The sequence below is a fragment of the Leptosomus discolor genome, chromosome 2, assembly GCF_034619465.1.
Source record: "Leptosomus discolor isolate bLepDis1 chromosome 2, bLepDis1.hap2, whole genome shotgun sequence".
Lineage (NCBI taxonomy): Eukaryota > Metazoa > Chordata > Aves > Leptosomiformes > Leptosomidae > Leptosomus > Leptosomus discolor.
The window spans coordinates 83,517,823-83,534,697 of NC_141392.1; the positions used below are offsets into that span (position 1 = coordinate 83,517,823).

At 38.1% G+C, this 16,875-nt stretch overlaps 1 protein-coding gene across 1 annotated transcript in view; it reads right to left on the reverse strand.

Annotated features, from left to right (window-relative positions):
• Positions 1-16,875, reverse strand: part of FUT9 (fucosyltransferase 9) — a 109,609-nt gene that overhangs the window by 10,953 nt on the left and 81,781 nt on the right. Inside the window, exons 2-3 of the mRNA XM_086461366.1 lie at positions 15,072-15,140; positions 5,675-5,699 (exon numbers count right to left, since the gene is read on the reverse strand). Of these exons, the coding sequence (XP_086317492.1) occupies positions 5,675-5,699; positions 15,072-15,113 (67 nt within the window). The 5' untranslated portion in view covers positions 15,114-15,140. The remainder of the gene's footprint in view (positions 1-5,674; positions 5,700-15,071; positions 15,141-16,875) is intronic.

Sequence of the window (16,875 nt, forward strand, 5' to 3'; positions counted from 1 at the left end):
AAGAACAGAAGACTTTTAATAGTCCAACCTGATCTTACTCATGCAGAGAAAGAAAGGGCAAGATCCATATGAAGTAAATTCAGAATCATTCCTGATAATATTGTAAGAAGTTTAAACATATGCACACACACAATCAGAAACAAAAATATAATCCCCCAAACCCTAAAACATTAAATATCAAGAATGAAAGCATATTTTAAACAGAATATATATTTTAGGTAGTATATATTGCAAACCAGCAAAAATAACAATACCTCAACCTCTCAAACTGCACACTCCTCTGAGAAAACAAAATCACAGTTGAGAGAAACCAGTAGTTAATTTCTTGGAGTGTCTCTTTGTGTGCATAACAAAAGGAAGAGCAGAGAGCTAGAACTACTCGTATAACAAGCTGAGAAATACAAAGCTTAAGAAAAAGTCACTGGAAAGTCTTTTTCTATGGGAAATATAAAAAAGAAATCCTTCAGTCAAGAAATACCAAATACATAAGAGGAATGAGTTGAAGGAACAATAGTCTGAAAAAATCCTCCAGTGGTTACAAACACCTACGTGTTCTAAGGTGATGTTTTCTTGTTACTACTTGCTGACTGAGTTAACATTTGCACTGATGACTCTGAGAGCAACTCTTAAGGTTAGACTATGGGAATGAATAATATTCTGCACAGACTGTTGGCAGTAGGTTGTACAAAGCAGATCAGTAGTTAGTGCAGAGTTCATACTTCATTTGAAAAGAGTCAAGCTATTTGCTATTTTGTAGCTTATTGTCTTGCTTTTATGTTTGCTAAAAAGAGAAGCTAAGTATTTGCAGTGTAAGTTAAAGCAGTTCATTCTGATGTTCAATTACTGGATTTTACTGTCATACATTATACTACTCCTCCTAGAGCAAAAATTCCTTAATGAATTAATAAAATTTTTACCACTACAGTAACAATTTAATGTAAAATTATTTACTGTATCTTGAAAATACAATTTGCCAAGCAGTTTTTTTCCCATCTTAAGATTTGCAGCCTATAGTCTTTCTCCGATACAAGCCTGCTGTCCATATTAAAAACAGGTATTTGAACAGGGGAAAGAAAGAATTTTCATTTGTTCCTACTACAAGAGGAAGACTTTGTATAGCCATCTTGCTTGGAAAGTAACTTTCTAAAGAAAGTCAGCAGAGATAGCTAGGAGGAAATACAAGAAGAAAGAGAAAGAGCAAGGGAAATAAATTGGAAAAGGGTAAAAAAAAGGAGCTAGATACAAGGTCAGCAGTACTGGATAAATAATTCTGTATTCCTTTGCTTTGTGTAAAGCAAATGATTGCAGGCAGTTTTCAGTCTCTGAATCGCCCACAACTTAGCGACTGTGGGTAGGACTAATTTGATGACAAGAACGATAAGGGGGACCTAACCCCCTGGTTCATTAGGCTACCCCAAGTCCTAAGGAGCCCCAGACCAGAAACAGTCAGTACTAGTAGGAATCAGGGGAACTGCTGGTGTCTGGCTCTGAAACGGCAACCCTGAAAACGTCTGTTCATTTGTCTCTTAATGCTGGTCATGCTTAAACTCTCCCTGGCTCTCTGCCTTTCAGGCTCCTGTGCACTTAGCAGCCTGGTGCCAGCACATCCCCAGAAGGGGCTCATTCTTCACAGGGAAGGGCCATTCAAAATCGATAAACTAGCTATTCCCCCAGCTCTCAGCCCTAAGGATGTAGATTGCCTACAAGAGCAAACTCCATCTTAAATGCAGTGGTAGCAGCTGCTTTTTGTTTGCCTGATTTTAAGAGAAACAGGCATAGGATGAAGTCCCTTTATGCAGCAATTGAAGCTATGACCTACTTGGTACGAATCCTGCTTCAGCCTGAAGCGATTCAGACCTACGTATTTCATGTTCCTTGCTCCTAGGCAACAATGGCTGTCAATTTTGAAATGTGTGAAGAGTTTTAGGATTAGAGTTGAAGAAGTGAAGAATCATGTCCTCCTTATTGGTGCCCTGGCTGCTAATCAAGAAATTACTATTTTCCCTTGACCTCTTTCTGTCTCTTGCCTATTGACTCCCTAATGATTTATGCCCAGGGGCACATCTGCAGCAGTAGAGGGTGGAGTCAGCTTCCCTCCCTGTGCAGTTTACAGCCCTGCAAAGAGAAGGTGGCAGAGGTGGTTTGATTCTCCTTTGTTGGAAAGATGACAAAAACCGGTCTGTATTTTGGATGAATCCTTCTCTGACTGTGTTTCCAAAGGTGTAACTTCATAATTTCTTCATGAAAGAAATGGACTAGCTCTCTGATCTCAAGGGAGGATTCCCAGCTCTGAAACCCAAGAAGGACCTACTCCTTCAGGGCACTGGATGTGCCCTGGTAAGGGATGGAGGAAGACACATCCCAGTCCTGTTCTGGGCAGCCTCTTCCACTGCTTGTGCTGCATGTCTCCATCCTGAGGTGACTAACTAATTTCCTGCACTAGGTAGGTGGTTTAGGCACCCTAACGAGGGTTTTGGGCTAACAGCCAGACATGCTAATACTCAGCTCACAAGTTGGTTTTCGAGTGCAGCATTTTGTCTGTGGGATCAGATGTGGTCAGATGTCACACAAAACCAAAGATTAAAATACCACAAAGTCTTCCTCTCAGCCAAATTAAATAGAATTTCTGCTAGAATATATATTTTGTAAGTTCTTATAAAGGGAGTAAAATAAAAAGCAATAATAATAATAGCAAAGCTTGATCTTTGACCAGCATCTTGGTCTGATGGACAGCAGTTTTGCTAAGGCAATCAGAGCCTGTTGGTGCCCTGACAAGTCTCATATATGGAGCAGAGAACAAAGAGGTAGGAGGACTTCCTGGCTCTTCTGTCAGTTTAACCTGAGTTTAGTTGAGTGGAATTTAATTTGTCTTAATTTAAGTCTTAATCACTTTCTGTCTCATAGACACCTGTAGTATAAGACTAATGGTATTTTCCCTCATTTAATAAAATACTTTAAAATCTACATATTAGTAGTAGCATACAATCAAAATAAAATGCTGCTCTGGTAATAACAAGACTTCCACTTCTGAAATGCCTTCCCTTAAAGAATCTTTTGGACTTTTACAAGCATTAATTTTTAATTATTTATTTATTAAATAATAATTAATTTTAATTACAGCACAGTAAAGAAATTCTTACTGAAACTGCTTTATGTGGGGTGAAGGAGCGCTGGAAATCAAGTCCCAGAAAGATAAAATGATTTTCACAATATCATAAAGTTTTTAACAGACATTTGACAGTGATGACTTCAATTTACATCAAAACAGTTGAGTCTGTGGGATAGAATATTTTCTTTCAAACAAATGTCACCAGAAACTAGTCATATCATGTTTACTCAGATCAGATATCTCTGGCGTGTATCATTGTTTCAAATCTCTGAAAATACACCCTAATGTTCTTGATTGTATTAAGTTAGTAAAGGGAAATGGAAGATTTAATCAGATTAAAGTCAATGACCCCTTGATCTGTACAACAAGAAAAAACACAACCCTTTTTCAAAACGATAGTCGAAACTCTGTCAGCAAAGCTGGATTTGCCAAAAGACAAGAAGTATCAGAGATGAAATCTTGCTCACAGAAATACTGGAAAACCTTCTATTAATTTCAGTATGATTAGGGTTTTGTTCTTTCAGTTGACTGAAGCAACATGTAAGAAGTGAGAAAAAGAGCTCAAAAGCTATTCCTTTGTGATTAAAGTTAACCTAGAAATGAAAAAAACCTGAGGCAACTCAGGAGACAGCAAGACAGATCTAAGTCAGAACTCAGGCAATCTAAACACTGGAACAAGTTACAAATGATAAACACACTCCTGTATACACATATACACAGGCACACATGATCTGTAACCTTAGGAAAGATTTAATTAACTAATAAAAGTATGTCTCAGTTTTCACACCTGCAATATTTTATAAATATTCATCGATAGGTTTATATATTTGCGTATATATACACACACACACTATTTATGTGGTACTTGTAGCACACTTCATTCCTTGGATACCCTGAAATGTGTCTTGCCAATTGTGCTTTATAATTCTTTGTATCCGTACCCTTACATACGCACATGTACGTAGTATATACACATGCACACATATGCTTATGAATATATAGGGAACTACCGCCCACCTTGCTGGACGTGGACAGGGGCAGTGGTCGCCAGGAGATGTGCTTTGCAATGTGACAGCCAGCTGGTGCAGGGGGCAATGGAGCGACTACTACTGCCACACTGGCAAACTGAGGGAGAGAAACAGAGCATGGAATTCACTGAGGCACTGAACCAGGGAGGGGTGGATGTGAAGAAGAGGCGGGAAGTGGAGGTGGGGCTTATTATATATGAGAAATAAAATCTGTTTCTTATATACCTTAACCGTTTTATCAGAGAGGACATGAAAGAAGGCATCGCTCTCAAACAGTTCCTTCTGCAAGAAGCACAGCAGCAGGCTCAATCCTGTAATCCTATCCTGAAGATTATTTACATCCTGAGATGCATGACACCTCTGCATAAATATCTGGAGATGGGAAATCTGCCTTTAAACTTTTGGAAAAACTCTAGCAAGTAAGAGAAGGCAGTAGCTCAGACTAGGACACTGTTGGGGGGGGGGGGGGGGGGGGCGGGGCAGGGGGAATGAGGTGGATTTACTCAGGAATCTTTCCTAATAAGCAAACAAGTATGTTTATTGACATAGTCAATATGAATAGAAAGCTTTAAAGATAAAGGATTCTTAAAATCCAATTTAGTTTTCATTCGTATTCTGCCCTTTTTTGCATTTTCAGTGTCAGCAATGATTATCAACTTCATTTTTATTGCCAGTCAGTTTCTTTCAAGTTTGCTGTGCTTTTAGGTTTTGAGTCATGAATATGACAAATATGATAATTGTTTTCAACCAGCTATTTCTAGTGGATTAATTTTAACTGCCAATACAGAGGTCCAAGATTTATGTGCATGTTTAAAAAAAAATTAAAAAATCCTGAGGACATTTTAGAATAAACTCTTTTAAACGTTTTTTCCTCGTGTCTTCTATTTATTTTCTGATTTATTCTATTTAGGTTCCTATGTCATGCCTGACACCTTAGCATCTGTTTTTGTTATTTATTGTCTTGAAATTATGCTCTGCAATGCCAAAAGGGAAGATTAAAATGTAGAGTAGAATACGTGGGAATTTTTTCTATTTAAACAATTCTGTATTCATAGAGGTGGTCATTTTGCTCTGCTCTGCATGTGTGAATGAGAGGAGGATGACCTGAGTGCACGCACCCAGTTTGCTTCCTTAGCCCTGCTGAGACTAACTGCCTGGCTGCGAAAACATACCTTCAGCAGAACTCAGGTTCTGTGTAGGATCAGCCTTACTGACCGGCTCCTGTTGCAGGACCTTCAGCAGTAGAGAGGGTTTCTTTTGCAGAGCTTTATTCGTGCTGAAGACTGATTTAGCATTAGAGAAAGTTTGACCAAATCAGAACAAGGAAGGCATTGTACGAATATATATGAATGCAGGAGGAGATTTTGTAACTCGGTCTTTGGTGTTCATTATAGGATAATCAGCAGGCAGCAGCTAATGTGTGCTTAGACAAATACACCATATGTAATATACATATTAACTGAATACATTTTGCTTTCTTCAAACAAATAGAACAAAAAATGCTTGTTTCAAACTGTAAGAAGCTAGAAATATTCACTGGAAACCTGAGGTTGTAAACCTAACTGTGAGTCATTTCTACCTTACGTCAATCTGTTTGAGCATGTTTTTGAAGAGAACTCATGATTTTATATATTGGATGGTGAAGGGGTGCCAAAGAGCCTGAAGATGTAGCTTCTGTTGGCAGCTGGCAGTGAGGAGGAAAACATACATAGCGTGTTAGAAAGTGGATGGCCCTTTATAAAGCGTGAGAACCATTTCAGGCTGCTGTAGGAGCTTGGGCTTATTTGGAAGCCGTATTGCTGAATGCAGGTAGGGTTCATGCTGCAGGATCCCAGGGTGGTCCAGCCCTCATCTTTGGTTTGGAGCTGAATATCCTCATGAAGCTCTGGAGAAGTTTTGAAACAAAACCCCTGACTACTTCTTCTTGGAAAGGAAAATAGTTTGCCCACCTAAATGTCTTTAAGAACTGAACTAACAGACAATGCAATGACAAAGCAGTCAGGGAATCCGTTTCAGAACTGCAATATGGCTTCAAAGCAGATCACTAACGCAGACAACGACCACAGCAATGAAGTCACAAGAATAATTAACCATGCTTGATTCTTTTTTTTGCAGTCTCAACAGTAAGATGTGCCAAGACCTGGTATGTTTGCCAAAGGAATGGAAATAACCTGACATATTAGCTGTATGCCTAATGGTATATTAGCATAGCTAGTGTATGTGCAAGTTATTTCTGTGCTCATTTGTAGCTCCTAGTGAGCTCCCAGTGACATCTGTTATTAGCAACTGATACAACAGATGAGCAGAAAGGCTGTGTTTAAAGATCACAGAAGGAGTACTTTTAAAAATTGAGTTACTCTGGATTTTTAGAGGTGTAACTACCTGTGCAGAATAGTTTTTCTAGATTCCAGATAATGTGATATTAACTGGGAAATACAGTTTTTGAGGTACTCACAAAATATTTAGAAAATTCATTACAGTTTAAAGGAAGTCTTCCTGCTTCAAGCTGTTTGTTTGAATGCTAAACAAGAATTTGTTCAATGTCCATGGTGTAAGCATTTAAACAGAAAGTAAAAGACTACTTAACAGAACTTGTGTGCGATTGACAGATATCGGAATTTGACTGCACTTCTGTGTTATTTAAGACGATAACAAATGAAATGTGTGCATCTGGAAAAGCTGGTTTCGGATGGATGACCTTTACTTGCTGATGAAAGTAAAATGAAATAAATTACATTGCAGCCTCTCTGAAACGGGCATATAATGCTGAACTGAACTGTAAGTATTTCACTAGAAGACTTCTAATAGGTTCTCAAAGATTTTTTTTTTTTTTTTCTAAACAGAGAATAAAATACAATAATCTCCCAGGAGACTTCTGGAAAGTTACTTTAAATTGTCATTTTGTGCAAGGAAGCAAGACAAAGTTTTGCAGAGCTGATGTGTTAATAGTATGATTGCTTTAGCTAGGTTTTTTTTTTTTTCCATTGGGATTTTGCATCACTGTTTTATTCAACTGCCACATATAAGGGAAATTACATAAAAGGGATAGTGTTCAGGAAAATGTGGCACAGAATTTAGGTCTGGAATATCTTGATTCACAAAACTAAGAGCAATAGAAATGTTTCCACTGCTATTATTGATTGAAATGTAGAGGAAAGATTTTTTATTTCTTTTACAAATTCCTACAGTCTATAAGATGTTGTTCTCTCCTAGTAGAGGACAAACTCGGATTTACCGGACAGTAACTATAAACTATGGGGGAAATTACTTTCTTGTGTTCATCGGACAAGATGAATCAGTGCCCTTGGTTTCCTATTTTCTCTCCACACATTGGTTCTCAAATGATTGTGGATTCTGATGCATTGTGCATAAAACTGTATTTTGATCTATGAAAGTTCAAGGAGACTTGATCACAAAATGTTTATTTTCTTTTGTCCATTATCAGTTTGTCAAAGCAAAAACTTATCTTGAGAACGTCACGTTTGTTAACATTTTCTCAGGGATAGTTTTTGTCACATTTCGAACACATTTTCAGGGAAGCCCATAGCTGCTTTAATACCAGTGGACCTCATTAAGGAGGGAACGGTTTGAAAGATTTCAATTTTGCCCTGATAAAAATGAGAATATTTTCAACATCACAAAAATTTGCAGAGGACAAGAAACCATTCCAGCTATCAATTTATGATACCCTTAATGGTTGGAGGATTTCTCATCCTCTGTTGGGTCTGGAGGACAGGTACACACTGCCATATGCTGTCAGGATGGGATATGAGAACAGCATCACATCTTTCTCCTGAGGATTACCTTCTAAAGGAAAGCAAGGGTGGAAGAATTACATCTCAGCTCGATACAGACATAGCCGGAGTAATTAGTAGTTTCCATCAGGAGACAATCCAGCAACTTGCTCTAGCAGCATTCACTCAGAGGAGTAGCATGCTTCCTGGTGTCCCCTAAGCTTTTAGGTAAGGATACCTCAAAGGATCTGCCTTAAAGAGCTTGTACCTGTAACGTGCACATGTACAATGCTTCTGAGATACCTTATGAAAATTTCAGTCTCCTCACTGGTCCTATACTACTCACCTCTAAAACAGCATGATTATAGCGAGAGCTTCATGGTCTCAGTCTCAGACGTCATGATTCCTACTAAGACCAGCCCCAACCCACTCTCTTAATTGCCTCTCTCTTTTTTTTACTTCTACTATTTATTTTTCTTCATCCTCTGACCTTGTTTTCATCTTTACTTAGTTCCTTTTTGGGTCAGTGTCACACCCTTTCCGTTTCTCAGAATTAGCAACAATTAGGGATATCTGGCAGCTCCATCAACATCCTAACTTACTGAACTAACTAATAATACTGCCAATGTCGATTTTCCTATCCTTTTTCCTCATTTAGAGTTTGATATTTTCTATGCATATGCCTATTTTAAGGCACATCAACAGAGCTTTGAGTGTTCTTGATAGGGCCCAGCATGATAATCCAATAATTATTACATACATGGAAATTGCTGGAATAAAGACCCATGAGAAGACTGGGAGTAAAGGATTTGGAAGCAGTGCATTTTTTTCCTTCTGGTACTACTGCTCTGGGAGAGGGGAAAGGTTATCAGTGCTTAGGCAACTAATGCTAGATAAATAACTGGAAGCCTTAGGACTTCGAGTGTTCAGGAAAGGCAGGATCTCCAGACTCATCTAGAGTAAAGGTTGCAGAATACACGCAGTTTCCTGATGGTGTTATTTGTTTGTTAAGGATATTTTATATTATATATATGTCCTACTGTGTTATTTAAAATGGGTTCAGAATTGAAGAACCATGGCTTTACCATGTTATTTGCTGTGCAGAATTAATTTTCATGCATACAAGCGTACACTTGACTAAGGGCAATACAGTTACTTTCATGGAGACATGGTACAGCATGTATTACATCCCTGACATTTCCTGCAGACTTCTTTCTTAATCTTATATGCATTTCATACCAGCCTCACTCTGCTCATTATTCATTACTAGAGTTATTTGTCGTTCCCCCAGCAGCAGACATTTCAAATTAAAAAATGTCTGCAGGATCCAGATCACTGATGCTTTCAGGTGAAATCTTCGTCCGATTAATGAGCATGAATTAAAATCCCATTAATTTGGTTATAACACTGATGTTTTGCATACATTTTCTGGACCTATGATTGCAGGCTTCATGTAGACTGCCGTGTAAATACCTCATTTGAAATAAGAGGCATTATGTTCTTCCAACTGTGTTCAGCTCTGTCTGCTCCCACCCCCAGTTCCCTCCCTGCCCTGCTTTTCAGGTCTTCTGGAAGTCTCTGGATGCAGGTGACAGCGTTGCCACCAAATGATGCTGCCCTGAACCACCAAGTCACTTTTTTCCATGTTGCTCAGTATGCCTGTTCCAAAGTCCTGCTCTGGCCCGACATCCAGCCAACACAGGTCCTGCTCTGATATTTAGTCAGGCTCCATGCTTGGCGTCACTTTTAATATCTTTTTACCTTACCAATCAGGAATCACTGTTCTTGAAGATTCTCTAATGGTTGGCCACAGTATAAATATGATCACTAAGCTATCAAGATGTCTATACTCCGAACCAGTCAGGCTACGATGCCATAAAAACCCAGCACAATAAACAAAGCCACAGAATGATGTAGAGAATAACTAATATCAAACTGAATACAGTAGACTAAAGGAATTCCTGCTGTAGCTACCGAAGAGAAAAATCACTTAGATAAAGCAAAGCAAGCAAGGTTTGGTAAATAAATGGTACAGTGAAAGCAACTCTTAGCCCTCTGTCTTTTGACTTCAATGGAAAAGTCTCCTAAGCAGAATAATTCCAAATGGAGTGTTGAGGAGGGGTAACAGAATGACTTTCTTCTAAGGGCAAAAGGGTAAGGGCACATATCCCATAAATGTGGGCTTTCCTGGTCCTCAGTTATCAGCACTTTGCCTTTTGCTTGGCAGCTTTGAAAGCTGTTGTTACTCCCTGAATAATAAGCCCCAGTGTCTTTGTAATAACGGTGGCAGATGTTTGCTACTGTGCATCGTAAGTCTGAAGGTATATTTCCATTGTAAATACAGAGTATGAAACCCAGTGTTTGAATGTCATTCCCACAGCTCGAATCACGCTCTGTCACTGTCATTTTAGCATCCTAATTACATCAACATTGTCCTTTGTGACTCACACTGCAGATTTCCAATCAAAATGTCTCTGATGAGGGAAGTAGCATTATGGCAATCAAGCAGCAGAACAACATCTCTAAATAATCCTAGCTTGTTCAACATCCCAACTGCACTGTAGAACATGGATCTGAACAGCTAAACATGGCAGGAAAGCATACATCATTGTGAACTGCTCCAGCTTAGATATTGAGGAGCAATTAAATATGGATGAGAATTGCCAGACTTCAGTGCTCCTCACCCCTGGAACCTCCTAACATTGACTGATGGTAAAGAAACAGAAAAACAATATAATTTAGTATCTTCTCTGTATGCTTGCATATGTGCATATGAATTCACACACAAAAAAAATTCCCACACCATAGACTTACTAGAAGTGTTTTCATCAATTGTTTTTATTCAATTGTATGGTAAGCCTGAACCCAGGAAGCCTTAGGTTCCTGGGTGGAAGCCTTAGGCTCCTGGGTACTGCAGCACTGTGAATGCATAGCAAATGCATTTCTAGGAATGCAAAGGAAATAAATTTCTAGGAATCACAGCTGCAGAACAAAGCTTGAAAAAGTAATGTGGTGTACCCCAAAAACTGAGATAAAAAATACAGTACTGATTACAAGAAATCTTGTTATGGGACTGTGGGAAAGGAACTTCTGAGTTTCACTGTTTGGTACGTCCAGTACAGTTTACAGAACTTGCTTCTTGTTCTGCTATTGTGGAGAACTTTTAACATGGAAGCTTTGAAATAGTTTTTAAAAAGTGCCTTTTTTTTTTTTTTTCCTCTTTTTTTTTTTTTTTCTTTTGATGCCACATGGATCTGAACCATGACTGCAGACTACTTTATATCTGGAACAAAATCATGCTGAATACACTTGGCTGCAATGCTTCATTAGGAACTGGTTTAGCAACTGAGTACCCCAGAGTAGAAAAATGTTTGGATTGATACTCTCTGTATTTTGGAACTCGTCATAGATGTGAAACCGATATGGTCTGAACTGCTCTAGCTCTATTACTGTCACAGGATGACTGCTATAATTTAGAGAAATGTGGCATTGGTTAGTTGCTCCTGTGCTGTTTCACTGCATGCTAGTGCTATGCTAGTTAGCATGTGCCGTGAAGTATTTTCTGCAGAGTTTTGGGTTTTTTTGTGTGTTTTTCTCCTGAAATGATCCACAAACTTTAGTAGTGGAGAGTCCCATTCTCTGTTGAGTACTCTAAGACTAAGACACTGCTAAAACAAAGACTCCTGTTTAGGTTTGTCTCTTCCCTGGGAAGTGTATATCACTGCTCTCTGCATAAGGCTGCCATTTGGTAAAGAAAGCAATGCCTGTGGTTTGACAGCAACTCTAAAATCACTGTCCTCACTTCTAAACATGAAGAAAGTTGAAGAACGGGTTTATTTTGTGATAGCGCAATACACAACCTTTATTCTGCTGGGGAAAGATATACTGTAATGAAAAAAAAAGTTTCAGAACTACTTATGCTATAAATAGCTGAAAGTGTCTCTTTTCTTATTTCGTTCAAAAAAAAAAAAAAAAAAGAGAAGTCAGGATGCTTACAGAGCTCTCAGATCTGGGATCCGTTCTTGGGCAAGAGCCTCAACCATCAGAACTGTCTGTTCTGAATAGGATGTCGATCTGCAGCAAGTCTTCCCAAATGCACATGTACACCCCATTCACATTGTGGTCTCTTCCACAGATTTTCCTCTGATTCTTAATCTTAAGGCTTAATCAAGGTATCAGTTTTTAATATTGCTCCCAAACGACTGATGACTGTTACCACATAGGTTTGGAAATGCCAGTAGCTCTAAGGCATAGTTAGACAGAGCTGTTGCCTGTAAACAAGCCTCTTTTTCAGAATAACTGTGAAAAGCATAATGACTGGGCTGGTATTAAATCTTGCTATGAATGAAAGATTTATCTTATACAAATAAAATCTCCCTCTAGACCAACAGGGAGAGGTTTATCTCAGCGTAAACTCATCTACAAATTTAAAATACCATTTAATCCCTTTACATAGACAAGCACTCTTTAGACTATGATAAAAGTGAAGCTATGATCATAGGTTTGACAGATTGGAAATGAGAGCAACCTATTAGGAGGATACTCAGAGTTTCAGTGTGGATGACATTGTACCTGGTTTGCTTGAGTAGTGGGACAGGTGATGGTGACACTGGCAAGTCAGATCTTATACCTGATTTATTCTCCTCAAACATAAAACGGAGTTAAAGAGACTCACTTTCTTTGTACAGTATTTGGAAAGAACGTACAGGAATTATCATGTAACTAAAACTGGTTCCCTCGTACTGACTGAATCCTCTGTTAAGTGAGTAATTGGGATCTGTGACAGCTTTGGGCTTGCAAATCAGCACAGGTGAGATCCAGCAGACTGGAAAAACAAAAAGCAAAACGTGATCTTACTTGTAATATCAGTGTCATGTCAAGTGCACGAAGTAGGTTGTACTGGTTGCAGAAGAAACTCTGATTTTCACCACTGGTAGGTTCATATCATCAGATTACAGCCTCAGCGTGTTTGCCCTCCAAGCAAGCCCAAAGTAATCCATTTTAGTTCAGACAACGTGTGAGCATAAGCTGTAATCTATCCAAGCTAATGTACCCAACCTTTCAGCACGACTTCAGGAGGGCTAGCTGCGCTGCTGCCCTTAAACACAATGCAAAGCAAATCCGGCTCACTTCTTGAGTATGGCCAGAGAAGTTATACAGCATAGGTCTTATACAGCATAGACATTGTGACAGTCCTTACGAATCATAGTTCATTAACAGCTCTATAAATTTGTGAAAAAGGGCAACGAAGTCAGAACTTTGCTCACAGAAGGCATGTACAGATAATAATACACTGCATAGCACTCGTGTATAAAGGCTTTGCCATCTGAAAGATTGCCATGTACTTTCTTTGATGGACACCAAGCTTTTTAAGTTGGTAAAATACAACCGCTATTCTAGTATGACTTGAATGCCTGGAATAAGCATGTCTTAGTTGCAAGACGATATAAAAAGTAGGTAAAAAAGCTCCAAGGTGATCTGCAGTGCAGCTATTATTTCTGCATTTCCTCTCCCTTTGTGTATCGTATGTTTAGATACTTTGTGAGAAAACAATCAATATGCTATAAAAAAGCAAATGTTAAGATAAGATATATTCATCACAGGAAAATGACCCAATCATTCATTTCATTTTCTAAAATACAGGAGTGATAGTATCAGCAGTCTCTGTTCATCTGTTCATTACTTTCAGAGATGTTTCAAGTGCTTCTTAGCTGGTATGGATCTACAATAAAACAAAGTAGACTGTGGCAGTTATGCATTAGTAAAAAGAAAAAATGTATTTATGGAGATCTGTCCCATGTTAACTCCTTACTGCATGTTACTGTTGTATTATGTCATTGTGGCATGTTGCTATTAAGGCACAATAAGAAAGAAATATTTTGAAAAAACTGTAAAGGTTTTGTTTGTAATGGACACTATTATCCCCGAGGCAGAAGTTACCCCTACTTCCTTCCTTAGTTCTCTTCTCTCAGCTACTTCAGATTATTTCCCCAAACCACGATTTCCAATTCAGAGCTATTTTTTCACGACATAGGAATTACAACTGTGATCACAGGTGACTCTTTTTTCTGTATCGTAAATTTGAAATTGTCCATTGCAAATCTGTAAGAATATGCTCTTTGTAAACTCATAATATTGTTTTATAAATATAGTCATAATGACAACAAGGATGAATGAAGACCCTTATTTCTATTTCCAGAATCCCTTCTATGTTGGAGCTAAAAAATGAAGAGCTAAGAGAAAAAAATGGTGTGACAACCAGAAGATTAAGGGTCAGCAAGTGTTTCCATTCCTCTCTGCAGAGACTTATATATAAAATTAGCTTTTTAAAGCTTTTTATGTAGTATTTTATAACTATGTTTTGAATTGTATTTTATAACTGTTTTAAACACCGTATAAGCAAATCAGTCAATTTGAGACTGGAAATTAAATAAATATAATTAATTTTAATGGAACTCCTCTACACAGGAAAAAAAAGCTTTTATAATTCACACCTCATAATGATGATCACATTAAAATTCCTCATTTAATACATACTAATGGTTTTGAAAACAGGTATAATTTAAACTACTGCTATATGTTGCACAACTCTGCAAAGTCCCAAGTTAAAACAGCAAGCTCAGTGAAATGCGTTAGGGTCCTATCTGCAGAAGTGCTAAGGGCAGACTTTTCAAAAGCACCTATCATCCATATGCTTTAGAAATCTACCACTATCTTCAAAACCAACCTAGGCATTTTAATTGGGACTTCGATCTCCTAAAAGTTAGGTGTCTGTTCTAAGCTGGTTGTATAATCTACTTCTCATACTAAAGGAGGGAGATAGACATCTCAGTAAGTAATTCAGCTCTTCATAAAATAACTGTCTGGGAGGGAGAGCAGATTCTTATTTCTTATTTCCCCTTGAGATGTAGGGTCATTAATCCTCTTTTGGAGCCAAGTGGAGGAAGCAAGGTCAGTCCTTTCTGGGTTGGCAGCGGGGGATGTAAGGAACAGCTGTCTATAACATTGTTCTGGAAAACACAAGAATCAGATCCCTTCTGTATTTGATTTGGGTTCCTATCTTCTAGGAAAGAGGCCTTCAGAAAGGGATAAGGAGGCATCTAGAAACAAAGGTCTTTGTGTATCCCAGGTGAAACTTAAATACTTGACTACTGTAGCAGAATGTGAACCTAACCAAAATGATGTGGTTGTGGAGACAACCATCCCCCATCTGCAATGCATCCCAGAATACAGCAGCTTCATGTGAGAGCCTGCAACAGGTGTAAATCTCTGCTTCAAACCTTCAGACATAACACATTTTAATCACATTTTTTGACATTGTAAGTCAGTACTTTCAGCTACATGTCAAATAGATATCCTTCCCTTCTCTCCATGCTGACTCGTATCAAGCTCAGGCATGCTCCAAAAATGGCGATGGGGTCTGAGCATGAAGGTAGCATGGGGAAAACCCATATTGATTTGAGAATCATAGTGGGGTAATGGGATGCCCCTGGGCTTTTGACTGCTCAGTCGTGGTAGAAAGGTGCGTGGTTTCATTAGAGCTCAGAAGCTAATATGTGGACTTTTATGCTGAAGACTTCACTGACAAAAACTTGGATGCAGAAGTCTCCAGACATGGGAAGCCTACACGAAAGCTGAGAGGGTGTAGTGTCTCACAGGTGCCTAAATATTAGAATTTAAGAACATGATTTAGATGCTGAAGTCCTCATGTTGTTTTAGGTGTGGAATCACTTATCTTCAATGAGACTTTGATTCTTCAGGCTCTATATGAAAAAAAATCCAGAAGTGCCTATAGGTTCCTTTTATGTCAGAACCTAAAAATTCAACTAATATGCCAGGGGGAATTTTCTAAAGTTTCTGGTTATTATTATATTCGATGATTAACATTCATACCTTTAAATTCTGCCCTTTCCATCCCTTGTATTTGCTGCTTTTGTAAATAAGGTTTTAGAAATTGTTGTACAACATGCTTTTAAAAACTACCCTCCCTTTTCTCTAGAAAAATGCAGAGGTTTTGTTGGTTCAAACAGTGCCTTAATTTTCATAGCAAGAGGTTTCCTTAAAATGTCAAGGAGAAGAAATAAAGAAGAAGGAGAATGTAAATGCTAGTCTTTTAGGGCTTTGATATGCTTGAAAATGGAATCAAATTAAACCCCTGTATTTGCTAATCTTTGTCTCAATAAAGTTGCTGTGGGTGTTATTTGCTGTTTATACCAGGAAAACATGGAGAAACAGCATGATTATTTTCAGATTTGTGTTAAGAATTTTTTTTGCCATTATAATTGCATGAGAAAACTGTTTGAATGTATTCAATGTTAAAGTCAGCAAATAGTTTTTAAAGGAAAGAAGGTAATTAACTTCACTTCTTAATGATGCTTCTAATTTAGACTATGCACAAGATGTATCACGAGTGAGAGAGAAGTTGCTGAAAAAGACTGTTCTTTGTCTAAAGAGGCAAACTGGGAATCAACAGAGTTTGATTTTGTTTTCACATCTTCAGCAGACTTACTGTGTGACCTTAACCAAAGTATTTAATAATTCTGGTCCACAGTTTATCCATAAAATGGAAATAATAACAGTCAACTTGCTGAGAGGTTGTGGGCATTCATTATTTAATATTTATATCTTCAGATAGAATAGAGATAGAATTGCAGGATATGATGAATGATTAACATTATTTTGCTATTACCAAGCTCTGAGATTATAGCCTGGCTATTTTATTGTACAAAAATCTTCACTTTTTATAGTCCTGCAACTGACAACAACCCTGCCTGAAATGTATTGAGCAACAAATGTGAAGTCCTTCTCTCGGCTCTTAAATCTAATTAATGCCCCAACTACTCTCATAAACAGCAGAGAGCAATAGTGTGCAAGTTTACCTTCATTGCTCACATCTGCCAGTTCCACAGAAGGATGAGTAAAGGATATCTTCCAGATAAAGTATATTTAGCACAACCTAATGGTTTTAAAAAGAATCCAAAACCAACAAAGAGCACACTGTAGG